Source organism: Staurois parvus, unplaced genomic scaffold, assembly GCF_062004578.1.
Source record: "Staurois parvus isolate SC_StPar_1 unplaced genomic scaffold, SC_StPar_1.0 ptg001636l, whole genome shotgun sequence".
Classification (NCBI taxonomy): domain Eukaryota; kingdom Metazoa; phylum Chordata; class Amphibia; order Anura; family Ranidae; genus Staurois; species Staurois parvus.
The window spans coordinates 668,603-696,366 of NW_028319432.1; the positions used below are offsets into that span (position 1 = coordinate 668,603).

The 27,764-nt window shown below is 44.8% G+C and overlaps 1 protein-coding gene and 1 pseudogene across 1 annotated transcript; one reads left to right on the forward strand and one right to left on the reverse strand.

Annotated features, from left to right (window-relative positions):
- Positions 1-27,764, reverse strand: part of LOC149434967 (uncharacterized) — a 47,425-nt pseudogene extending 19,661 nt beyond the window's left edge.
- On the forward strand, positions 2,045-11,515 carry LOC149434968 (uncharacterized). The gene is made up of 5 exons (XM_089663161.1): positions 2,045-2,177; positions 2,264-2,387; positions 2,504-2,601; positions 2,681-2,887; positions 11,441-11,515. Exons 2-5 carry the CDS (start codon positions 2,303-2,305, stop codon positions 11,513-11,515), a joined length of 465 nt encoding a protein of 154 aa, XP_089519287.1. The 5' UTR covers positions 2,045-2,177; positions 2,264-2,302.

The following is a 27,764-nucleotide window of genomic DNA, read 5'->3' on the forward strand; positions in this document are numbered from 1 at the left end:
GTAGCCCCGCCTTCTTCCACCTCTTGTACACGGGATGGTGAGGGCGCCCCCTAGTAGTGCTTCCCCCTCACCACACCAATAGGACTCCCAGCTTTTCAGCTCCCAGAGTCAGAAACATCCTTCACACTCTCCTCATCTCCGATGGTAAAGGAACCGAATCCTCCTCGCTCCCTCCTGCAAGTCTGCTGCGGGTTCTGTCAGTCTCCCTCCTAGACTCCGCCTCCAACCGCCATTCCAGCAGGAGCTCCGCCTCTAAATACACACTCAGGGAGGAGAAAAAGGGGAACCCGACATCGAGTGACACCTTTTATTACATGGAAATACGAAAATCAACGGGACTAATGCAATCACATTTACTGCAAAATCAGAGGAGCCAAAATGTGTCCCCCGAGCAGTCATATATTTCTGTCCCCCTTGGTGGGAGTGGAGGTGACCCCTCTATAAGGATCTACAGTCCATAAACACCCAGCACAAGGCCGGGGTCACACTACCAGACGCTTCTCGGGGCTGCAGTTCCTCTGAGCTCCACAAGGTGGGGATCTCACTTCTACCCAGACAGGAAGTCTGTATGAACTACAGACAGGAAGTGATGTCAGGGACAGACAGGAAGTGATGTCAGGTACAGACAGGAAGTTCTATGAATGAGGAAGTAGAGAGTCGACATTCCTGGATCTGGCAGCAGAGGAGGTAATATGTAGATGAACCCCTTCAGGGGGAGGAGTTGATGATAATATATTTGCCCCCAAAGCTGGCCTACATGGTTCAGTTTTATCGTTCAGCCAGCGGGATGAGCATAAAAACAGAAGTGATTCCCCCATCCACACATTGGAGGTGGATGGGGGAATCCTCCCCGCTGCACTCTTGTATTCTGACAATGGGGGGACTCCTCCGCTCTCAGAATACACAGATCAGCACTGAAGCTATTGGCTGCAGCCGCTGGGGGAGTGGCTTTTATCCGGCAGTGGCCACACATGGATGGAAATGTGAGCGATCCCTGCTGAACCAGCTGAATTTCCATGGATCTATGGTCACCTTCAGTGACTTCCTCCCCTCCCCCTCATCTCCTTCATGATGGAAGTCATGCTGAGATCATCTCCCATTGGCTGAGCAATATTCTCATTTGTCTCTCAGCTCCTTCTTGCTATTCCTCGTCCTGCCTGTTGTTTCCTTGGATTGATTTTCTGTGTAGTGACCCCGGCTTGGTCTCTTGGATGCGCTCGTCTGTTGCTTGCCCTGACCTTTCTCCTGATTCCTGGATCTCCTCCTCATCTCTCCTCCATATCCTCTTACACAGCTTTTCTCCTCACCTGCAGTGACCCTGGGGGGAGGAAACTTGGCACCAGCACGCCGCCAAATCCATCCCCACCATTAGGGGCTCTGGAGACAATTGTCTGCTATTTACACTCCGTTCCTCCGCACGTCACCTGATCACATGACAGCTTACTTCCACAGATTCCGGACAGATTTCTGGATGGTAAAGGTCAAAGGTCACTCTTCAGTTTAGGAGAGGTAGGACGCACCCAGGAACAAGGATTTGGTTTATAGGGGAGCCTCATATAGAGGACCCCTCAAATATCCTCATCCAAATGTCCCTCCATCCAGAGTCAGAGAATTCTATGACATCACACTGACCTCACAGCTCCTCCTCCCAATGTCCCTCCATTCAGAGACAGACAATCCTATGACATCACACTGACCTCACAGCTCCTCCTCCTAATGTCCCTCCATCCAGAGTCAGAGAATCCTATGACATCACACTGACCTCACAGCTCCTCCTCCCAATGTCCCTCCATCTGCATTTTCTGATGCTCTTAGGATGTGGGGCCCCTTGGTATCCTCACATGTAAAGTGGGACTGTTGGTCCTGCGTTGTATGTAATGACATCAGAATGCTGCAACAAGCCTATACCCTGCGTAGTGTGGGGGTCCTGTGGGGGGAATTATACCTCAGCCTGAAGTGGGGCTTTAATAAAATGGAGACCTGAATGGAGAGGTGAGGAGGATTCTGGGAATATCATTTGATGTTACTATTTGTGTTCGGATGTAGAGTTTTCCTCCTGTGAAGTCTGGAGATCATATGACATCACATTGCCTCCACCTCCCTCCCTGATAGAAGAGAGAAAGAAGAAGAAGATTCTAGAAGTCACCAGAGAGATCACTGAGCTGCTGACAGGAGAGGTGAGCGGTGCCGGGAATTCTGGGACATTCTCCAGTAACAGACAAGGGATGTGTCTGGATGGTGACTGTATCATTGTGTGTGTCAGGTTCCTATAAGGTGTCAGGGTGTCACTGTCTATTTCTCCATGGAGGAGTGGGAGTATTTAGAAGGACACAAGGATCTCTACAAGGACGTCATGATGGACAATCAGCCGCCCCTCACATCACCGGGTAAGAGGAGACTTTATTGTAAAGGAGAGAGCAGTACGGAGGATCCACCTAGATCCCCCATCATCTGATAAACACATAGAAACAATGGATTCAGTCAGTGTGTGTGTTTCCTACAGATGGATCCAGTCATGGGAACCCACCAGAGAGATGTCCCCGTCCTCTGTATTCCTGGGATTCCACACAGGAAGGTCACACCATCCCTCACCATCATCAGGTAGATGATGACAATTATTGGTAGTTGTGATTTATACACAGCATGTTTGTTACAATGAATGTTTTATTATATCTTTCAGAGTGGAAACCTCGATGATTATATTATTGTTGTTAAAGAAGAGTATAAAGAGGAGGATGAGGAGTATGGAGTGATGGAGGAGTTTTCAGAAGGACACAAGGATATGATGGAGACACCTAATACCAGGAACCCACCAGAGAGATGTCCCCATCCTCTGTATTCCCGGGATTCCACACAGGAAGATCACACCATCCCTCACTATTACAAGGTTGGTGGGATGGAGCATCCAGAGCATGGACTTGTGGAGACAATGTGTGGATTTTGTATGTGATTTCACAATAATGAAACTCATATTTTACAGGTGACCTCTTCTGTCATTCTCTTGGTTTAGGGTGAAGATCTGATGTATATAAAAGTTGAGGTGAAATCAGAAGAAGAAGAGGCGTATGTGAGGGATGATCAGCAGTCTATGGAGGAGGATGGAATAACGGGGACATTTATAGAGGAGGACACTCCTACAGAGATCAGCACAGGTGGGTCATGAACACTAAATCCATTCCTCCACCCATACTGCTCACTGATTGGTCCAGAGTAGGGCGGGGACTGGGTGATATCAGCCTGTAATCCCCTGGTCACTTTCCTGAGCTGTGTTCCCCGTCCTGTATTCCTGGATTTCTCTCGGATAATCTTCCTTCTCTGTGCTGCAGACACAATTTATGTATCTAGACTGGATTTATGGAGGTTCTGGGGTTCAGCTGGCAGCAAGATGTTCATTTTCACCATAGACATTGCAAGGATTCATCCTATGTCTGTAGCCTTTAAATGTCTTCGGTAATTTCTAGCCTCTGAGCTCAGGAGGAATAAAGCTCCGGACACCGAAGTGTGCAAGCTGAATCTCTGAAAGTTTAATACGTGTGAGCAGGTTTTACAAATTCAGAATTACGAATGATATATTGTAATGACCAATGATATATTGCACTCTTATCGAGAGAGATAACAACCACAAATGACTGAAGACCTCCATATAAGGCAGTTCCATTTCTACAGAATAGAAATTGAATTCATGAAGCAAAGAGTTGTTACAAGTGACATATAAACACGAAACTAACTTGCTCACACATCTACAATGGAGGCATTAAACACAATGGATGCCAGTTTATAAGACATTTTTCCTTACAGTTCCTCCTTTTGTCACGTAGTAACACATCAAATTTCACAGTTGTTGTTTCTAATATGCATCCTGATTGGCAAAAAACTTGTTAAAAATGCACATGCAAAATTTAGCAGCAACATAAAACATAACTATTAGAAAAAAACATAAAATCAGCATGCCTACTTTCTTAAACCATCCAAAAAAATCTCCAAATCTTCCCAACCCTTTAAAAGGGTTCCAGCCATCTTCAGCTATGGATGGAGCTGGAGCTTGTAAAGCATTTACCTGGTCTCTATGACTCTCAATGACTTCATAGTAGTCTGGGATCCCAGCAGACGTGTTATGTATCCATGTACAACACTCATAGTCAGTAGTAGACTCACACAGCCCGGCCATCTTCAGCTATGGATGGAGCTGGGGCTTGTAAAGCATTTACCTGGTCTCTATGATTCTCAATGACTTCATAGTAGTCTGGGATCCCAGCAGACGTGTTATGTATCCATGTACAACACTCATAGTCAGTAGTAGACTCACAGATCCCTATCAATGCTGCTCCCATTTGTTCTATTCCCATTTCATTCATGAGTACCTGTTTTCTTCATGCCCGTAGTTCAACATTCACAAGACTTACTTCTAGTTGTGTTTCATTTATAATCTGATCCATAATAAGTGAATAATTATTTAACCTTCTCCCCAATTCTATCCCCACCCAGTCCATGCAGGAACCATGGCCAGGCTTGGTCTTCTGTTTTATACAAGTCCCTCTCATGCCTACATTTCATAGGATATCAGGGATGACTACTAGCCAGTAAAGCATCACTGTGTGTCCCCCCATGACATCCATTACTGGTACCAAGGTGGCTAAGTAACACCATCCTTCCTGTCCTTGGGGGGTCCATGGATTACAAGTTTTCCCACAACATACCTGGACTCCTTCAGTAAAAGCTACTGATTGATCTTTCCATACTTGACTTACATTTGGGTTAGGGTAACCAACTAAATCTGGCTTAATGAAAACTCGCCCTACTCCATAGTATTTCCTGTGGGATACATTGTTAGGAATGTTTTCTATGTATTTTCCATCCATTCTTAGTAGTGTTTACTTGTACAAAGTCACCGTCCTCAGGTGCTATCCCAGTGACATTAAGTTTAGACTGACTACAACATTCTTCTCCTTCATTTGATTTGCTGCCTAAATGAAAACACCATTCAGGTTCCATCATAACTCCCAACACTTCAGATTTCAGCCTTGTAGTAACATTTGTGAGGATAATACTCAGATTACCAATAAACATTCATGTCACATTTTTTGGTGCCGCATACAAAGGAATGTTCATAGTTTCGGGGTGGAGTATACTGCAAACCCAACAACTCTGGAATCCCGAGAGCTTGGCATACCTATACTTACATTTCAATAGTGACATATTCTCGGTCAATGATCTTTTCTGCTGCTTTTTTATTAGTCCGCTGTCATTTACGGTCTTATTGTTGTGGCCACAGATTGGTGGCCATTCTTCTGGATGATCGTAGCAGTGACTAGCCCAGTAAGCCACTGAAACACTTATCACTAAGAGACAACCAAAAGATAGTTCTTCCAGGCTGTCTCTGGATGAAGCAGCATTCTGGAGATTGAAGAACACTGGTAGGTCTGTCTCCTTTACCTGTTCCATCTGTTGCTCCTGGTTCCTTGGAGGTTCCTTGGAGGTTCCGGGATCCTCTTTACTCTAGAAGCATGTATCCAGACGTTGGAATCAGCAGTCAGAACTGTGGTTCTCATCACATGGTATGGTAGTTTCTTCGTTTGGCGGATCTGTGGTCTTGTGTTTGTGAAGATCCTTAACCAATACCCATCTCCTGGCTTGTACGGGTGGGTTGGATCATCTGTGGGAAGAGGGAATGAGAGAGAGACATCACCATATACATTTGAAACTCTAAAAATTAGAATATCGTGCAAAAGTTCATTTATTTCAGTGCAGCAACTTAAAAGGTGAAACTAATATATGAGATAGACTCATTACATGCAAAGCAAGATAGTTCAAGCCGTGATTTGTCATCATTGTGATGATTATGGCTTACAGCTCATGAAAACCCCAAATCCACAATCTCAGAAAATGAGAATATTGTGAAAAGGTGGAATATTCTCAGATCAAAGTGTCCCACTCTAATCAGCTCATTCAGCCATAACACCTGCAAAGGGTTCCTGAGCCTTTAAATGGTCTCTCAGTCTGGTTTAGTAGGAATCACAATCATGGGAAAGACTACTGACCTGACACCATCACTGACACCCTCCATAAGGAGGGAAAGCCTCAAAAGGTAATTGCAGGAGAAGTTGGATGTTCCCAAAGTGCTGTATCAAAGCACATTAATAGAAAGTTATGTGGAAAGGAAAAGTGTGGAAGAAAAAGGTGCACAAGCAGCAGGGATGACTGCAGCCTGGAGAGGATTGTCAGGAAAAGGCCATTCAAAAGTGTTGGGGACTTTCACAAGGAGTGGACTGAGGCTGGAGTCAGTGCATCAAGAGCCACCACACAGACAGATCCTGGACATGGGCTTCAAATGTCGTATTCCTCTTGTCAAGCCGCTCCTGAACAACAAACAACGTCAGAAGCGTCTTACCTGGGCTAAAGAAAAACAGACCTGGCTGTTGCTCAGTGGTCCAAAGTCCTCTTTTCTGATGAGAACAACATCTCATTTGGAAACCAAGGACCCCGAGTATGGAGGAAGAATGGAGAGGCCCAAGGACCCCGAGTATGGAGGAAGAATGGAGAGGCACAAGGATCCCGAGTATGGAGGAAGAATGGAGAGGCCCAAGGACCCCAAGAATGGAGGAAGAATGGAGAGGCACAAGGACCCCGAGTATGAAGGAAGAATGGAGAGGCGCAAGGACCCCGAGTATGGAGGAAGAATGGAGAGGCCCAAGGACCCCGAGTATGGAGGAAGAATGGAGAGGCCCAAGGACCCCAGGAATGGAGGAAGAATGGAGAGGCACAAGGACCCCGAGTATGGAGGAAGAATGGAGAGGCCCACACTGCAAGATGCTTGAAGTCCAGTGTGAAGTTTCCACAGTCTGTGTTGATTTGGGGAGCCATGTCATCTGCTGGTGTTGGTCCACTGTGCTTCATTAAGTCCAGGGTCACCACAGCCGTCTACCAGGAGATTTTGGAGCACTTCATGCTTCCTTCCACAGACCAGCTTTATGGGGATGCTTATTATTGTTATTTAAACACTTGGCACCTTTCACTGTGATTTTAAAACCTTTGTATTTATTAAGACACTATTTATGTACCCAAGCACCTGGTCACTTTCTATTTTTACTGTGTGTGCACATGTATAACCAGTTTTAGCCATTTGGGGGCAGACTGGTCTTATATGGAATTTTTTTATATAATTTTAGCACATATATTATTTAAGTATTAGTCACTTTTACATTTGTGTATAAAATTTTTGTTTTTTTAGCATTATTATAGCAGAGCGCTTCATCCAATATCTTGATATTTAATTTATGTGTCCCATGGTATAGGGTGTAGATGATAGCAGCTAGTTATATATAAGGAGTCTGTGGAGCGCAGGTGGATATATATATTTTTTATTTAGTTTATGGGGATGCTGACTTCATTTTCCAGCAGGACTTGGCTCCGCCCACACTGCCAAAAGCACCAAAACCTGGTTCAATGACCGTGGGATAACTGTGCTTGATTGGCCAGCAAACTCGCCTGACCTGAACCCCATAGAGAATCTATGGGGCATTGCCAAGAGAAAGATGAGAGACATGAGACCGAACAATGCAGAAGAGCTGAAGGCCGCTATTGAAGCATCCTGGTCTTCCATAACACCTCAGCAGTGCCACAGGCTGATAGCTTCCATGCCACGCCGCATTGAGGCAGAAATTGCTGCAAAAGGGGCCCAAACCAAGTACTGAGTACATATGCAGCTTCTACTTTTCAGAGGTGCGATATTGTTCTATGTACAATCCGTGTTTTATTGATTGCATGTAATATTCTCATTTTCTGAGATTGTGGATTTGGGGTTTTCATGAGCTGTAAGCCATAATCATCACAATGATGACAAATAACGGCTTGAACTATCTTGCTTTGCATGGAATGAGTCTATCTCATATATTAGTTTCACCTTTTAAGTTGCTGCACTGAAATAAATGAATGAATGAATGCACCATATTCTCATTTTTCAAGTTTTACCTGTACACCATTCAGCACCCTAATCAATTCCTGGACATATCTTTCCGGGATTAATTCTAAATCACCTGACATAACTACCAAAGGACCTCTTGTCCAGGGGGTGGGGAATGGCCTGCCCATAAGAATTTCAAAGCGGGAAAGCTTGGTGCCTTTATGTGGTGTCATCCTCATCTCAGCCAGAACAGCTGGCAAGAACGCTTCCCATCCCTTCAATGTCCCCCCCTGTTGCCTTCCTTAGTTTTTCCTTCAGGGTCCTATTTGCCCGTCCTACCTGACCAGAACTCTGTGTGGTAGAATATATGGAACTTCCAGTCAATGCTCATCAGTTTGGCTACCTGTTGTGTAACCTTTGATGTAAATGCTGGTCCTTTGTTTGAGTCTATACTGACCAGACATCCCCATCGAGGGATGATTTCTTTGTAAAGGATTTTAGCAACGCTCCTTGCATCCTCTTTGTTACAAATGCTTCAGGCCAGCGACTAAAGCGATCCACTATCACCAGCAGAAACTTGCCTCGTCCACTATTAGGCATGTGTGTGAAATCAATTTGAAGTTCCTCAAATAGTCCACTAGGTGGCAATAGCTGATCATGTCTAACCTGATTGGGGTTTCCACCATTGTTTCTGATGCATGTAACACACGCCCTATTTGTTCTTGTGTCTGCTTAGTAAGATTTGGAACACAAAATCTTTTCTTTATTTCATCTTTCACTACCTGCCAATCCCGATGTCCTATGCCATGGAACTGCGCCATAATGAGAGGAGCGCTGTGACGTGGGAGTCCTAGTATACCTCCTTTTGACATTAGACAATTACATCTCATGTCAACTCCTTCTGTTGCCAGTATGCTACATCCTCTTCATTTCTGTATATTGCAGCTCCTTGAGAAGAGAATGTTCTGGTAACATAGGTGGATCTAAAATGGCCAATAGACATTTGTGAGTTTACAAGAGGTGTTGCTGTCGGGCGGCATTTTTAGCAGTGCAATCAGCAAATGCCTTGCCTTTGGCTACAAAATCAGAGGAAGATGTGTGTGCCTTACATCTAATTCCTGAAATGGACCTAGGATTATGAATGGCTTCCAAAACATTGTTTATTAGGTCCGCATGTGATACTCCTTTTCCATCTGCAGTGGAGAATTCCCTTCTCTGCCATATTTTACCAAAATCATGGACAACTCCAAAAGCATACCTAGAATCTGTGTAAACAGTTACATCTTGATTCTCACAAAGTTCACAAGTCCTTGTTAGTGCAATCAATTCTGCAGCTTGGGCTGATTTGTGAGTGAGGGGTAATGCCTCCTGAACAATGTCAGGTAACTGGACCACTGCATACCCTGGTATAAAGGTATCATCAGAAGGTCTGGGACAAGAACCATCTACAAATATGTCCAGAGCTTCCGGAATGGGTGTTGTATGTCTATTCTGGGAGAGGTATCTTCATGTATGACCTGAACACAATCATGTTCCTCGGGTGGGTTGTCAGTTTCACCGTTTATCCATAGCAAACAATTTAGCATAGCTAGAGGACCTGAGTTTGAACCTACATATTTCACTTCCAAATTTGTAGTTGATGTCAAAATCACTTGATAACCGCTTGCCCTTTGTGCTGTCATGTGCTGCGTAGTGAGGTTCTTAAGGACATGTAGTACATGATGTGTGGTGTATAGGATGGTTTTATGTCCCAGAGTGTAAGGGATTTCCGGCTAAAAGAATTGCGTTTGGGAATGTGCGAAAGAGAAGATTGCCGCAGCACATGAATCTGCGCATGTGCAGGATCCCGACAAGGCATACAGGCAGGCAGGCACTAGGACCCAGGTGCACCTGTCACCAATGATTGCCATCTGATCTGTCTCTTTCCTCTCTTCCTCGGGTCTTCCATCTGATCTGTCTCCTTCCTCTCTTCCTCGGGACTGCCATCTGATCTGTCTCCTTCCTCGGGACTGCCATCTGATCTGTTTCCTTCCTCTCTTCCTCGGGACTGCCATCTGATCTGTCTCCTTCCTCTCTTCCTCGGGACTGCCATCTGATCTGTCTCCTTCCTCGGGACTGCCATCTGATCTGTTTCCTTCCTCGGGACTGCCATCTGATCTGTTTCCTTCCTCTCTTCCTCGGGACTGCCATCTGATCTGTCTCCTTCCTCTCTTCCTCGGGACTGCCATCTGATCTGTTTCCTTCCTCGGGACTGCCATCTGATCTGTTTCCTTCCTCTCTTCCTCGGGACTGCCATCTGATCTGTCTCCTTCTTCGGGACTGCCATCTGATCTGTTTCCTTCCTCGGGACTGCCATCTGATCTGTCTCCTTCCTCTTCCTCAGGACTGTCATCTGATCTGTCTCCTTCCTCTCTTCCTCAGGACTGCCATCTGATCTGTCTCCTTCCTCTTCCTCGGACTGCCATCTGATCTGTCTCCTTCCTCCCTTCCTCAGGACTGCCATCTGATCTGTCTCCTTCCTCTTCCTCGGGACTTCCATCTGATCTGTCTCCTTCCTCTCTTCCTCGGGACCGTCATCTGATCTGTCTTCTTCCTCTCTTCCTCGGGACTGCCATCTGATCTGTCTCCTTCCTCTCTTCCTCGGGACTGCCATCTGATCTGTCTCCTTCCTCTCTTCCTCGGGACTGCCATCTGATCTGTCTCCTTCCTCTCTTCCTCGGGACTGCCATCTGATCTGTCTCCTTCCTCTCTTCCTCGGGACCGTCATCTGATCTGTCTCCTTCCTCTCTTCCTCGGGACCGCCATCTGATCTGTCTCCTTCCTCTCTTCCTCGGGACCGCCATCTGATCTGTCTCCTTCCTCTCTTCCTCGGGACCGCCATCTGATCTGTCTCCTTCCTCTCTTCCTCTGGACCGCCAACTGATCTGTCTCCTTCCTCTCTTCCTCGGGACCGCCATCTGATCTGTCTCCTTCCTCTCTGCCTCGGGACTGCCATCTGATCTGTCTCCTTCCTCTCTTCCTCCTACAGCCCCTCCCTCCTCCTCCCATACTGTACTATCCGGACTCTGTATCTCCACTGCTTGTTCTACGGGAGGCTGTAGTGGTCTATCTGTTCTCAAAGATTTGAGGAAATCATCATCCTCTGTCTTTGGTAATGCTGGATATATTTGTGTAGAAGTTGGCGGGGCAGATGCTGGGGGTTAAAGAGTGGAGATTAAAATTCCTTGGCTCCGGAGTGTAACCAGTCATTCTGAGCCAGTGAACACCCGCAGATTTCATGTATTTATAGTCCCAGCTCGGGCAAGTTGAAAGATGTCTTATCTCCTAAACACAGTCCCCTTATCATGTCCATATGAATCTTATCATTAGACCCATCTCTAGGAAAGGGACCACTGCTTTTCATATCCAGGGACCATTCTGCAATACTGTCTGTGAAAGGAACCACATAGTAATCGTCCCATGGTGATACTCTGATCACATATTCTTTACAAGTTAGTCTAGACCATTCCGGATTCTCTTGTCTTTCTTTCTTTTTCTCAGCAATATCACTTAACACTTTATGCGGAAGCCTTGGAATTTTTGGCAGAGATCCCTTACTTTGGATCTTTCCCATAGTGGAAGCAAAACAGCTGTTAGACAAAGCAATAAATGATTACAATATCAGTACTTATTCCCTGAAGCGGAGAGGTTGTCATGTCAGCAAAGCCTTCTCCACAGTTCAGGAGTTTAACCCCTAAAAGTACAAATCCTTGTAATAAACCTGTTCTGAAGAAACACAAATACTACATAGCAGTTCCATAACACACAGCAAATAGGCACTTCTACTTCTAAAATGGCAGAAATAACCGAGGACTCCTGTGAATTCACAATACATCTGCCGAGGCAATTTTTCCCCAGAGCCTTCCAAAACCTCTGAATTTCCTTTGAGGACCCACCTCATAGACTCTCCGTGAGATCCAACAATCTCACATGGAAACTTTGGCTGCTGTCCCGGGGTCTTTAAAGGGGATTTGATCCGGCAAAACTAAGACAAAATAGCTCAGCTTACCTGACCAGCCTCGCCTTTAATCCCGACTTCTGACACCAGATTGCAAGGATTCAACCTATGTCTGTAGCCCTTTAAATGTCTTCGGTAATTTCTGCCCTCTGATCTCAGGAGGAATAAAACTCCGGACACCAAAGTGTGCAAACTAAATCTCTGAACGTTTAATGCGTGCGAGCAGGTTTTACAAATGCAGAATGACCAACGATATATTGTAATGACCAATGAAATATTGTAATGACCAATGATATATTGTAATGACCAATGATATATTGTAATGACCGACGATATATTGTAATGACCAATGATATATTGTAATGACCTACGATATATTGTAATGACCAATGATATATTGTAATGACCAATAATATATTGTAATGACCAATAATATATTGTAATGACCGATAATATATTGTAATGACCGATGATATATTGTAATGACCAACGATATATTGTAATGACCAACGATATATTGTAATGACCAATGATATATTGTAATGACCTACGATATATTCTAATGACCAATGATATATTGTAATGACCAATGATATATTGTAATGACCAACGATATATTGTAATGACCAACGATATATTGTAATGACCAACGATATATTGTAATGACCAATGATATATTGTAATGACCTACGATATATTGTAATGACCAATGATATATTGTAATGACCGACGATATATTGTAATGACCAATGATATATTGTAATGACCTACGATATATTGTAATGACCGACGATATATTGTAATGACCAATGATATATTGTAATGACCTACGATATATTGTAATGACCAATGATATATTGTAATGACCAATAATATATTGTAATGACCAATAATATATTGTAATGACCGATGATATATTGTAATGACCAACGATATATTGTAATGACCAACGATATATTGTAATGACCAATGATATATTGTAATGACCAATGATATATTGTAATGACCGACGATATATTGTAATGACCAATGATATATTGTAATGACCTACGATATATTGTAATGACCAATGATATATTGTAATGACCAATAATATATTGTAATGACCAATAATATATTGTAATGACCGATAATATATTGTAATGACCGATGATATATTGTAATGACCAACGATATATTGTAATGACCAATGATATATTGTAATGACCTACGATATATTGTAATGACCAATGATATATTGTAATGACCAATGATATATTGTAATGACCAACGATATATTGTAATGACCAACGATATATTGTAATGACCAATGATATATTGTAATGACCTACGATATATTGTAATGACCAATAATATATTGTAATGACCGATGATATATTGTAATGACCAACGATATATTGTAATGACCAACGATATATTGTAATGACCAATGATATATTGTAATGACCTACGATATATATTGTAATGACCAATGATATATTGTAATGACCAATGATATATTGTAATGACCAATGATATATTGTAATGACCAGCGAAATATTGTAATGACCAATGATATATTGTAATGACCAACGATATATTGTAATGACCAATGAAATATTGTAATGACCAATGATATATTGTAATGACCAATGATATATTGTAATGACCGACGATATATTGTAATGACCAATGATATATTGTAATGACCTACGATATATTGTAATGACCAATGATATATTGTAATGACCAATAATATATTGTAATGACCGATGATATATTGTAATGACCAACGATATATTGTAATGACCAACGATATATTGTAATGACCAATAATATATTGTAATGACCGATGATATATTGTAATGACCAACGATATATTGTAATGACCAACGATATATTGTAATGACCTACGATATATTCTAATGACCAATGATATATTGTAATGACCAATGATATATTGTAATGACCAATGATATATTGTAATGACCTACGATATATTGTAATGAACGATGATATATTGTAATGACCAACGATGTATTGTAATGACCGACGATATATTGTAATGACCAATGATATATTGCAATCTTATCAAGAAATATAACGACCACAAATGACTGAAGACCACCATATAAGGCAGTTCCATCTACAGAATGGGAACTGAATTCATGAAACAAACAGTTGTTACAAGTGACATATAAACACCAAACTAACTTGTTCACACATCTACAATGGAGGCATTAAACACAATGGATGCCAGTTAATAAGACATTTTTCCTTACAGGGGGAATTGTACCGTCCTGACATTTGGAGGGATCTGTCCCGTCCTGACATTTGGAGGGATCTGTCCCGTCCTGACATTTGGAGGGATCTGTCCCGTCCTGACATTTGGGGGGATTTGAACCAATCAGCTCCTGTCTAGTAATCCTCTTTATCTTTGTATTTTAGTCCATGGCCGGGAGATGAGGAAAACCTCCGAGGATTGTCTCACTTTGTCTCCAGACTGGAAAGTAGAAGATGAGGACATCACACAGTATAGTCCAGGAGAAAACCCGGCTCCCTCCAATGTCCATCCGGCACCACCCAGTGTAGATGGACCATCGGATTCCTCGTATCCTGAGGAACCTCAGACTGCGCGGGTCCAGGTCAGCGTTACAACAGGGAAAAAGTTCTCCTGTCTGGAGTGCGGGAAATGTTTCCATCATGAATACCGTCTTAATATGCATATAAGATCTCACACAGGAGAGAAGCCATATTCCTGTCCTGAGTGTGGGAAATGTTTTTCAGTGAAGTCCAGTCTTTACAGACATCAGAGATCTCACACAGGGGAGAAGCCATATTCCTATCCTGAGTGCGGAAAATGTTTTCCAGAGAAGTCCAGTCTGCACAAACATCAGAAATCTCTCAAGGGGGAGAAGCCATTTTCCTGTCCTGAGTGCGGGAAATGTTTTTCAGTGAAGTCTCATCTTTCCAGGCATCAGACATGTCACACAGGGGAGAAGCCGTATTCTTGTCCTGAGTGTGGGAAATGTTTTTCACAAAAGTCCAGTCTGCACAAACATCAGAGATCTCACACAGGGGAGAAGCCGTATTCTTGTCCTGAGTGTGGGAAATGTTTTTCACAGAAGTCCAGTCTGCACAAACATCAGATGTCTCACACGGGGGAGAAGCCATTTTCCTGTCCTGAGTGCGGGAAATGTTTTTCACTGAAGTCCCATCTTTCGAGGCATCAGACATCTCACATGGGGGAAAAGCCGTATTCTTGTTCTGAGTGCGGGAAATGTTTTTCAGAGAAGTCCAGTCTGCACAAGCATCAGAGATCTCACACGGGGGAAAAACCATATTCTTGTCCTGATTGCGGGAAATGTTTTTCACAGAAGTCCAGTGTGCACAAACATCAGAGATCTCATACGGGGGAGAAGCCGTATTCTTGTCCTGAGTGTGGGAAATGTTTTTCACAGATGTCTCATCTTCACAAACATCAGAGATCTCACACAGGGAAGAAGCCGTATTCTTGTCCTGAGTGCAGGAAATTTTTTTCAGAGAAGTCAAGTCTTTACAGCCATCAGAGATCTCACACAGGGGAGAAGCCGTATTCCTGTCTTGAGTGCGGGAATTGTTTTTCACAAAAGTCCAGTCTTCACACACATCAGAGACTGCACACGGGGGAGAAGCCGTATTCCTGTCCTGAGTGCGGGAAATGTTTTTCACAGAAGTCCTATCTTTACACACATCAGAGATTGCACACAGGGAAAACGTCACTTTTCTGTTCTGAGTGCTGGAAATGTTTTGTAAATCAGGCAGATCTTGTCATGCATCAAAGATCTCACAAAAGGGAAAAGCTGTATTCCCGTCCAGAGTGTGGGAAAAGTTTTTCAGAAAAGTCCAATCTTTACAAACATCAGAGATCTCACATGGGGGAGAAGCCACTTTCCTGTCCTGAGTGAGGGAAATGTTCCTCACTGAAGTCCTGTCTTCCTGTACATCAGGGGTCCCACACAACCATGGAGGTGTATTAGTGCCTTGAGTGCGGGAAATGTCTTCTAGATGAATGTTGCTGGACATCCCAGCTCTCATGTGAGGAAGAAGCACACCCTGATATACACCTCAGATATACTCCATGGCTGATCTTCATCATGGAAGAAACCGTTCATAAGGAGATCAGAGGTCCCCAAAGACATGGATGAAGTGTGGGACCAGGTTGGCTATTGATATCAGCAGAAGAATAAAAATGGAGTCCTGCCCTGTGATTGGCTGAGTACATTTTGTGGTGGGAGATTTCACAAACATTTGGAGGTCTATGGAGAACAATGTTGGATGGATGTGACCAGCATTCTCCAGCAGGGAGGAGTTTTGGGCGTATTTTATTTCTTATGATCATTGGCTCCATCTAGTGGTCATAACATCATATTGGGCTAGTTTTACTGATGGAGATATTTCAGAAAAATCACCTCATTGTGGCCACTAGATGGAGCCAGCGATCCTAGGAAATCACTGTGTTACTTAACATATGGCAGGATGTTGTCACAGCTGGAGGAATGATTGTCTCATTGGTCCAATGAATGTTCTATAAATAGAGCCCTTGGTTTCCTTCATCAGACACGCCCCCATACTAATTGCTGAGGTCACGCTCCCGCACCCTGAGGTCACACTCCCGCACTCTGAGGTCACATTCCCGCACTCTGAGGTCACACTCCCGCACCCTGAGGTCACACTCCCGCACTCTGAGGTCACACTCCCGCACTCTGAGGTCACACTCCCGCACTCTGATGTCATACTCCCACACCCTGAGGTCACACTCTGAGGTCACACTCCCACACTCTGAGGTCATACTCCCGCACTCTGAGGTCATACTCCCGCACCCTGAGGTCACACTCTGAGGTCACACTCCCACACTCTGAGGTCACACTCCCGCACTCTGAGGTCATACTCCCGCACCCTGAGGTCATACTCCCGCACTCTGAGGTCATACTCCCGCACCCTGAGGTCACACTCTGAGGTCACACTCCCACACTCTGAGGTCACACTCCCGCACCCTGAGGTCACACTCTGAGGTCACACTCCCGCACTCTGAGGTCACACTCCCGCACTCTGAGGTCACACTCCCGCACTCTGAGGTCACACTCCCACACTCTGAGGTCATACTCCCGCACTCTGAGGTCATACTCCCGCACCCTGAGGTCACACTCTGAGGTCCCACTCCCGCACTCTGAGACAGATAAAACTTTATTTTGGTGGTATTTATTCAACGCTGGAATTTTTATTTTTTGCTATATAAATTAAAATGTCCAAAAATTTGGAAAATAAAATGTTTTTCTTATAAAATTTTGCAAATAAATAATCTTTCTTCATAAATCGGCCAAAATGTATTCAGATATCTTTTTAGTAAAAAAAAAACAAATTAGTTTATAACCAAAAATTATAATTTTTCAAAAAAAATTTTTACATTTTTATTTTTTTTTATATTATTATTTATGTTTTTTTTTACACCCATAAAGGCTGTAACAGCAATAATTTCACCTTCTCTCTGGCTGCATTCTTGCAGCCATTGAGAAATACTGTGAGAGCTGTGATTGGTCACAGCTTGTCACATGGTACAAGTCTGTTGGGAATAGCCCTGTACCATGTGACCTCGGTGATCATTCACAGATTTCACTAGTTGTAAACAATGATATCAGGAAGTGACATCTTGCTTACTATTGTTCATGTGATCACTTGTCTTCAGTTCACTGATCTTTCTAGTGAATGGCTGTGCAGGGAGGGGGATGTCAGGACAAGTCTGATGATTGGAGGAGAGCAGACTGAGCTCCCAGCAGTTAGAGAACTGACCACGCTGAGCTCTCATGCCTAGTGTGGTCAGTTTTAATAGGAAATCAGAGGGACTGTCAGGATCACCGGGGATCAAATATAAATAGGAGCTAATAGACGTCCCTGACTGTAAGCCCAGCACCCTATGATGATGTGCATTACACGAAACGTGTCAGAAGGGATATAGTTTCTGGACGTCTGACCACCAAGGGCTCTATTTATAGAACGTCTGACCGTCACTCAGCTGGTCCAGTCTGGGGAAAGATCACGCAGGCACAGGGAGAACATGCAAACTTCAGGCAGGTATGGCAGTGGTTGGGATTCAAACCAACAACCCCAGTTCTGCTAGGAGGAAGTGCTAACCATTTATATGTTTCTATAAAGGTGGGAAGTATGTAGCAGTGAATAGACCTCCCAGCAATGTTATTACCAGGCTGCAGCTAGGGGGCGCTCTAATGTGTACAGTGTGACCCCAGCAGAGTGATCCCATCTAGCCCACATTAACCCTCTCACTGCCAGAGCTGTTTCTGCATGATTTTGCACACATGGGAAATGCAGATTTTAGGCCTGAAGATGAGATAAACCCCCAAACATCTATTAGCAGAGGCCCTGGAGAATAAAGTTTTGGTAATTTTCGGGGAATTCCAGATCATCATATACTAAGCAGGATTTGGATTCCGGTGGAGAACTTTCACCCCAAGAAAAAATGAGGGTGAGGTCAGCAGAGGAGCCCATAGTAAAGGAGGAAACTGTGAAATGTTTTCTTCAGAAGGTCGGAGTTTACTGGACAAGTGAATGTAAAATACACCATCAACGCGTTTCATGGCTTCAAAGTGTCACTTCATCAGGACAGGTGTAAGAAGACGATATAAAAATAGGGAATGAAGTAACAGTCCAGTATATGGTATTATAAAGACCCGAGTCACATACAATTCATGGACAGGACTGAGATTTATAGCATTCAGGATTTGTATGATGTTAGACAAGGTGAAGAGATATATGGAGAGGATGATCAATACATGGAGAAATCAATCTATTCTATCATAGAAGGGAATCAATAGATCAATAAATGACATCAACCAATCAATAAGATCCATTTCATGGGATAGATTTATCATTCTGTGCACTGGTTATGTTGGAGGATCAAACCGTGATCACTGGATATTGGAAACATTCCTATTGATCTGATGATTGCTGGCATGGATTCCTGATTGATTATTGCTGGGAATAAAGTCCAATAAACACGCAGATTTGATGGGATTATTGATAGAAAAATCTCTTCATATTCCATGGAATAAATATGTGTAGAATAGTTTGGATTTGATGGAATAAATCTCTATAAAAAGACTTTGTGGGGTTTGTTGGTTCTTTTCTATTCCTCTCTAGGTCTGGATTTCAGGAAGAAGAAACAATTCCTCCAATTTCTAGTGGATGGTGAGGAGGGGAGAGATTTGGGGGAGTTTTGTACATACAGGAGGTAATAGAGAGAATCCGGCTAGTAATTGATGAGAGGAGATTTCACTGGAGAGTTCCATTGGAGAGAATTCAGAGCTGGGGGCACTGCTGGGGCCTGGAGGGTTCTGATTGGACCACCAGTACATGTGTCGTATTAATTGGGGGGTGTGCACTGCTGGGGCCTGGAGGGTTCTGATTGGACCACCAGTACATGTGTTGTATTAATCTGGGGGTGTTTGTTTATCATTGGAATGATTCTGGAAAGATGACCTCCAGATGTACACATGGGGGGTGTCCCGGGGGGGTTACAATGTAGAGGGTGGAGAGAGAATACTGTACAGTGTGTAATAATATATTTGGGAAGCTGCCCCTATATACGATGGTGTAAAATCTAGTTGCAGAGCCTCCTACATACAATGGTGTCATAGGGAGTCCTCTTCCTGGTCCTGTTCTGGTGACACCCCAAATCTCAGGATTTTATATCACTTTCGGTAATAATTGTAAACAGGACAAATATAGAGGCTGAATCTCCCTAAAGGAGGCCGAGGCAGCAATAGAAACCAACAGGAGGTCTCATCCCTCTCCACTCTCCAGAAAATCAATGCCTTTAGTTCTTCTGTAAAACAACCCAGTGAAGGGATGGGGGGGGGATATGTTTGTCTTTTCCAGAAGGTTGGATGCAGAATACTTTCATGTCCAGCATTCTAAATGGGTCCAATACTGGGATCATCTGAGAAAATGTGTTCTGTATTCCTGTGAGGGAGGCACCTATGGGTTGGTGTTTGTAGAAAATGAACACTGAGGACAATGGCAAGTGCTGAATGGCAGAGATGACTGCATGGAGTCTGTAGTGCCAGAAACCTACGCAAATGTATTCCCCTCCCATCCTCTCCATGGTCCTTCCCCACCCCATCCTTTCTAGGCTCCTTACCCCCCCAAACTCTCTAAGCTCAATTGCCTACAATTTCTATAAGTTCCCTTCACTCCCCATCCTCTCTAGGCTCCTTCCCATCCTCTCTAGGCTTCTTCCCTTCTCATCCTCTCTGGGCTCCTTCCACTCATTGTCCTCTCTGGGCTCCTGCCACTCATTGTCCTCTCTGGGCTCCTCCCACTCATTGTCCTCTCTGGGCTCCTTCCACTCACTGTCCTCTCTGGGCTCCTTCCCTTCCACATCCTTTCTATGCTCCTTTCCCATTCTCTATACTTTTTTTCCCTTCCCTATCCACCCTAGTCTCCTTCTCTCCCATTCTCCTTAGGTTTCTGCCCCTCACCCATCCTCTCTAGGCTCCATCCCCTCCCCATCCTCTCTAGGCTCCATCCCCTCCCCCTCCTCTCTAGGCTCTGTTCCCTCTCTAGGCTCCATCCCCTCCTCATCATCTCTAGGCTCCTTTTCATCCTTTCTAGGCTTCTTCACCTCCCCATCCTCTCTAGGCTTCTTCACCTTCCCATTTTTTCCAGGTTCCTTCTGCTCTCCATCTTCTCTTGGCTCCTTCTCCTTCCCATCCAAGTGCTGTTTGCTAATACATTGTCTTCCCGCTGCATAGTGGAAGTGTAGAGTTATGCCGTGAAGTCATCCGTGGATAATTAGGTCTGCAAAGAGGTCTAGTGTGTCCGGTGCGGTGTGGGCTGAAGAAGCTCACGTGACTCAGTGGACGAAACATGTTGACATCACAGCATCATGATGCCCACCTCTCTGGCATGCAGGCCTCTCCACACAGCCTCACCACCTGGCCACACCGCTCTGGACACACTAGACCTCTTTGCAGACCTCCTCATCCACAGATGATTACACGGCGTGCCTCTACACTTCCACTATGCAGCGGGAGGACAATGCATTAGCAAACGGCACTTGGATGGGTGAGCGGACTCTGTTTTTTGGACTAAGGCACTAATACACTGCGGGAGTCCCCATTCATGGAAATTGCTGGGCTGAGCTCCACCTGTCTGATGTCCTTGTTCCTATCGCTGGCACACAGGGCTCTATCAGTCTCATATTTCTGCTCACCCACTGCCTACTGCACTATCTATCCTGTCATTATAACCCGCCATCCATATACTGGCAACACTGCTATTACCACAATTATCCGTGGATGACTACGTGGATTACCCCCTATGGGATCTATATGGGTCTGCCATGTATGTATATGACCTCACTGAGGATTGAGGGACTCTCCTGTGCTGAAAGTGAATGGTGACCGCTGCCTCCTTTGACTCTACAAGTGCCCCGTTCCGTCATCTCTTTACATCCATCTACTGGCTGTCTTTGTGCCAAGTGTGAGATAGCAGCGTGTGGCTTTATCTGATATCTCAGTGACTATCATCTACATATGAGGATACCTGAGGATTGCCCTCCATGACACCACCAGGGTCTATTATACATGTATGTGACCCCCATGAGGACTGATCGGGTCTGCCTCTACTATCAAGGAGCTTGATTCTGCCCGTCCCTTCATCACCTTCCATTGACTACAATGTCCACATTATCTATCCATTCTATTCTATTTCATGTTGTGTCAGTAATAAAAGTCACGGAGGGTTGGGAACCCTGCAAGGGGGGCAGAGATATGTGACTGCCTAGTCCAGCCTTTCTCAGCCAGGGTTCCTCCAAAGGGTTGTAGGGCTTCCTTGTCACTTCATTGGGCTGTATATGGAAGTGTCACCGACCAGCCGTTTCTGGATACACAACGTAGTCATTATTGCACACACACACACGCAGGATTTTTTTTTGTTCAATACATTTTTTATTACAATTTCACTTTCAACAAGATTATAAAAATAATCAGGAAATAACAAAGGAAGGAATCCGATTGGTCAGGAAGATCCCTTGTCTGGAATGTGGGGGCGGAGTCATTATTATTGGTGTACAATACAATACACAATGTGTTCCATTATTATAACAAAGTATTGTAGAAAAGATCCCAACATAGAAAATGGGGGAAAGGAGGAAATAAAGGCGGATATGAAGGGGAATCTGTGTACGGGGAACACCTTAACAATCACCACGTTAGAAAATATATTTTTTGGGGAGGGGTTTAGCTAACCTTCAGGCCCCAGATCTGCATTTTCCCATTTGTGCAAAAATGGCCCTGGCAGTGAAAGGGTTAATGGGAGCCAGTATGAGTATCTGTGGACATGGAGTGAATTGCGGGCCCCCTTTGTGAGAATAGCTACCACATGTGTGGGACTGTGTTTGTAGGAGCGTGGTGCAGGTTTCTGATGTGTGGGTTTTTGTGGTGTGGTGCGGGTCTCTGTGGTGTAGTGCGGGTCTCTGTGGTGTGGTGTGGGTCTCTGTGGTGTGGTGCTGGTCTCTGTGGTGTGGGTCTCTGTGGTGTGGTGCGGGTCTCTGTGGTGCGGGTCTCTGTGGTGCAGTGCGGGTCTCTGTGGTGCGGGTTTCTGTGGTGCGGGTCTCTGTGGTGCGGTGCAGGTCTCTGTAGTGTAGTATGGGTTTTTGTGGTGTGGTGCGGGTCTCTATTGTGTGGTGCAGGTCTCTGTGATGTAGTGTGGGTTTCTGTGGTGTAGTGCGGGTTCCTGTGGTGCGAAGCGGGTTTCTGTGGTGCGGTGCGGGTCTCTGTGGTGCGGGTCTCTGTGGTGCGGTGCGGGTCTCTGTGGTGTAGTATGGGTTTTTGTGGTGTGGTGCGGGTCTCTATTGTGTGGTGCAGGTCTCTGTGATGTAGTGTGGGTTTCTGTGGTGTAGTGCGGGTTCCTGTGGTGCGGTGCGGGTCTCTGTGGTGCGGTGCGGGTCTCTGTGGTGCGGTGCGGATCCCTGTGGTGCGGTGCAGGTCTCTGTGGTGTGGTGCAGGTCTCTCTGGTGTAGTGTGGGTTTCTGTGGTGTAGTGTGGGTTTCTGTGGTGTGGGTCTCTGTGGTGTAGTTTGGGTTCCTGTGGTGCGGGTCTCTGTGGTGTAGTGTGGGTTTCTATGGTGCGGTGCAGGTTTCTGTGGTGTAGTTTGGGTCTCTGTGGTGTGGTGTGGTGCAGTGGGTTCCAACCTTTCCAACTCTATGCTTGTAGGCAGGCCCCATCCCACTAGGCCTCCTTCCTCCAGCCTCACATCTTCCACCTGACTGCTCACACTCCACTCCCCACTCCTACTACTCAGCAGGATCTTACACTATTAAGGGAGTCCCAGCCCCTTGTCAAGCCTTCTGTTGGGGATTGGCTGAAATCCCTGAATAGTGCAGCCTGACTGGCTCTTCAGATCCACCCACTTCCTCCAAGGCCCTCTTCTAAAAGGTTCAAAACGGGGATATTCCACAGGGGCTGCCTGCAGAGTCCCTCAGCCCTGACCACAATCTGACCCCTCTGGCTATCACACCATTAGGGTGTAGCTCCCCCTGGCTGTACTAGGAGGGCGCTACAATGTATAATGTTGTGTCTCAAAAGTCTCACTTCACTATAATTGTTGTATGTCTATATGAGCTAGAAGGAATCACTCTCCTGTGGTCGACTCTAAACATTAGAGCTCCCCCTAGCTGCAGCCTGGTAATGACATTGCTAGGAGGTCTGTTCAGTTATCTGCTCCATACTTCCCGTCTTTATAATATAATACAATATAATACAATACAATACAATATAATACAATATAATACACTATGATATGATACAATACAATATAATACAATATATCTCCTGACATTTAGGGGTCTATTGATAAACCCTTTGTCTAGCAGAGCGCTCAGTGACAAAGCATGTACATTCCTTCTGTATAAATGGGGAACAATTTAAAATGATTTTTGACCTAAAATGGAAAATGTTGCCTTTTGTTAGAATTTCTATGAGGAAGATCATATTTTCATCGTTTCCCCGGGTTGAACCATGGGAGTTATTATACCAAATAATAGACAAGGGTCATTTTCAGGTCTCAAGTCCCGCAAGGGACAAACTTCTCCCCAACTGAAGTATTTAGTTCTGTGTATAGAGAAGGAATGGAAGCCGGGACCCCTCAGTGCAGGAACAAGGGGGAGGTGATTACAAACACCAAATAATCCCGGGGTGGTCCCCACATCCTCTAGTCTACCTGAGATGTCATTGTTCTGCCAACGAGAAGGATGAACAAGATGAAGAGACGCGGTATATGGAAGTATTCTCTACGTTTCTGCAGACACAGCGGCCATTATTCCAAGCTGAGGGATTCTGGGAGAGCTCGGGAATAAACGTCACAATGGAAGAGTTTCTGTCCTCCAATGTAATGAGGACAAGAGAAGTCCCACATCATGGACTATAGTAGGAATGACAACTCTACAAAGCTGCACACCCTCCTCCATGTCTATGGATCCATCTAGGGATCTTCTCATGATTCTCATATTTATAGATGACTGGCTGACATGGCTGAATGAATGCTGGTCATATTACTTCATCTATTCTCTAAGTGGGGCGGTATATATTGGGCCAATCCCTTTTACAAACCACACATAATATCGCCCTTCAAAGTGAAAACAGAAACGATTTGCACAAAATCAAAGAGTAGAAATATTTTCCGGTGGATCCCCTCTACCCAGACCCCATATGTAGACATAGAACAACAAGCTGTGTTCCCTCTCGTGCCGCACTCCTCCAACCACCCAAACCCACACAGAAGCCAAGGGAAATAATGAGAGGAAAGTTCCCCCCTAGTTTGGGGCGGAGTTCTCCTTCCGTCCTGTTGGGGGATGGGAGAAGGATGGACTGAAGACAGAGAGACGCTTCGGGGTCACCACTGTTCTGTAGAGCCTTGAAATGAAGGACATCAACTTCAGAAGTTCTTGTTCTCTGTGTAAAGTTCCCCGATAACGAGATCTGGGCTCTCCCGGCTTCTAGCTCTGTAACCCGCTATATCATTATCAGGAAACGCAACTCCGACACCCAAGAAGGGCTGAAGTTGTGTCCTTCATTTCCAGGATCTACTGACCACTCTGCACCCCGACATTTACTGCACTTCATCCATGTCTTTGGGGGCCTCTCATCTCCTTATCAACTGTTTCTTCCATGATGAAGATCAGCCATGGAGTATATCTGAGGTGTATATCAGGGTGTGCTTCTTCCCCACATGAGAGCTGGGATGTCCAGCAACATTCATCTAGAAGACATTTCCCGCACCCAAGGCACTAATACACCTCCAGGGTTGTGTGGGACCCCTGATGTACAGGAAGACAGGACTTCAGTGAGGAACATTTCCCTCACTCAGGACAGGAAAGTGGCTGCTTCCCCGTGTGAGATCTCTGATGTTTGGAAAGATGCGACTTCCATGAAAAACATTTCCCGCACTTACGACATGAATACAGCTTCTCCCCCGTGTGAGATCTCTAATGCCTATAAAGGTGGGAATTCTGTGAAAAACATTTCCTGCACTCCAGACAGAAATATCGCTTTTCCCCTGTGTGAGATCTCTGTGTGTGAAGATGTGACTTCCATGAAAAACATTTTCCGCACTTAGGACAGGAATACAGCTTCTCCCCTGTGTGTGAAGGCTAGACTTCACTGAAAAACATTTTCCGCACTCAGAACAGGAATTTCTGTGTGAGATCTCTGAGTGTGTGACATTTCTGATGTGTGTAAAGATTGAACTTCCATGAAAAACATTTCCCAAACTCAGGACAAGAATACATCATCTACCCTGTGTGAGACTTCTTCCCCGTGTGAGATCTCTGATGGTTGGAAAGACTGGACTTCAGTGAAAAACATTTCCCACAGTCAGGACAGGAAAGTGGCTTCTCCTCCGTGTGAGATCTCTGATGAATGGAAAGACTGGTCTTAGCTAAAAAACATTTCCCACACTCAGGGCAGGAATATGGCTTCTCCCCTGTGTGAGATCTCTGATGTTTGGAAAAATTGGATTTTGTTAAAAAAACATTTCCCGCACTCAGGACAGGAATATGGCTTCTCCCCTGTATGAGATCTCTGATGTGTGTGAAGACTGACCTTGTCTGAAAAACATTTCCCACAATCTAGACAGGAATAAGGCTTCTCCCCTGTGTGAGATCTCTGATGTATGTGAAGACTGGACTTCACTGGAAAACATTTCCCTCACTCAGGACAGGAATACGGCTTCTCCCCCGTGTGAGATCTGTGATGTTTGTGAAGACTGGACTTGACTGAAAAACATTTCCCACACTCTTGACAGGAATAAGGCTTCTCCCCTGTGTGAGATCTCTGATGTGTGTGAAGATGGGACTTGACTGAAAAACATTTCCCACACTCTAGACAGGAATAAGGCTTCTCCCCTGTGTGAGATCTCTGATGTGTGTGAAGACTGGACTTGTCTGAAAAACATTTCCCACACTCAGGACAGGAATATGGCTTTTTCCCTGTGTGAGATCTCTGATGTGTGTGAAGATGGGACTTGCCTGAAAAACATTTCCCACAGTCTAGACAGGAATACGGCTTCTCCCCTGTGTGAGATCTCTGATGTGTGTGAAGACTGGACTTGACTGAAAAACATTTCCCACACTCTAGACAGGAATACGGCTTCTCCCCTGTGTGAGATCTCTGATGTATGTAAAGATGTGACTTCTGTGTAAAACATTTCCTGCACTCAGGACAGGAATACGGCTTCTCCCCTGTGTGAGATCTCTGATGTATGTAAAGATGTGACTTCCGTGTAAAACATTTCCCGCACTCAGGACAGGGATATGGAATCTCCCCTGTGTGAGATCTCTGATGTCTGGAAAGATAATACTTATCTGAAAAACATTTCCCACACTCAAAACAGGAATACGGCTTCTCCCCCGTGTGAGATCTTTGATGTTTGAAAAGACTGGACTTGACTGAAAAACATTTCCCACACTTAGTACAGGAATACGGCTTCTCCCCCGTGTGAGATGTCTGATGTGTGTGAAGACAATACTTGTCTGAAAAACATTTCCCACACTCAGGACAGGAATACAGCTTCTCCCCTGTGTGAGATCTCTGATGTGTGTAAAGATGGGACGTCTGGGAAAAACATTTCCCGCACTCAGGACAGGAATACGGCTTCTCCCCCGTGTGAGATCTCTGATGTGTGGAAAGATTGGACTTCTGTGAAAAACATTTCCCGCACTCAGGACAGGAATACGGCTTCTCCCCTGTGTGATATCTTTTATGCACATTAAGATGGTATGTAGAACTTAACCTCTTCCCGCACTCAGTACAGGAATATGGCTTCTCCCCTGTGTGAGATCTTTTATGCCTATCAAGATTGGATTTATAACGAAAACCCTTCCCACACTCAGTACAGGAATATGACTTCTCCCCAGTGTGAAATCTCTGATGTGTGTGAAGATAGGACAGTCGTGAAAAACATTTCCCGCACTCAGGACAGGAATACGGCTTCTCCCCTGTGTGACATCTTTTATGCACATTAAGTCTGGATTGATAACAAAAACCCTTCCCGCACTCAGTACAGGAGAACCTCTTCCCTGTTGGAAGGCCGGCCCGGTCCCGCACAGTCTGAGGTTCCTCAGGATACGAGGAATCCGATGGTCCATCTACACTGGGTGGTGCCGGATGGACATTGGAGGGAGCCGGGTTTTCTCCTGGACTATACTGTGTGATGTCCTCATCTTCTACTTTCCAGTCTGGAGACAAAGTGAGACAATCCTCGGAGGTTTTCCTCATCTCCTGGCCATGGACTAAAATACAAAGACAAAGAGGATTACTAGACAGGAGCTGATTG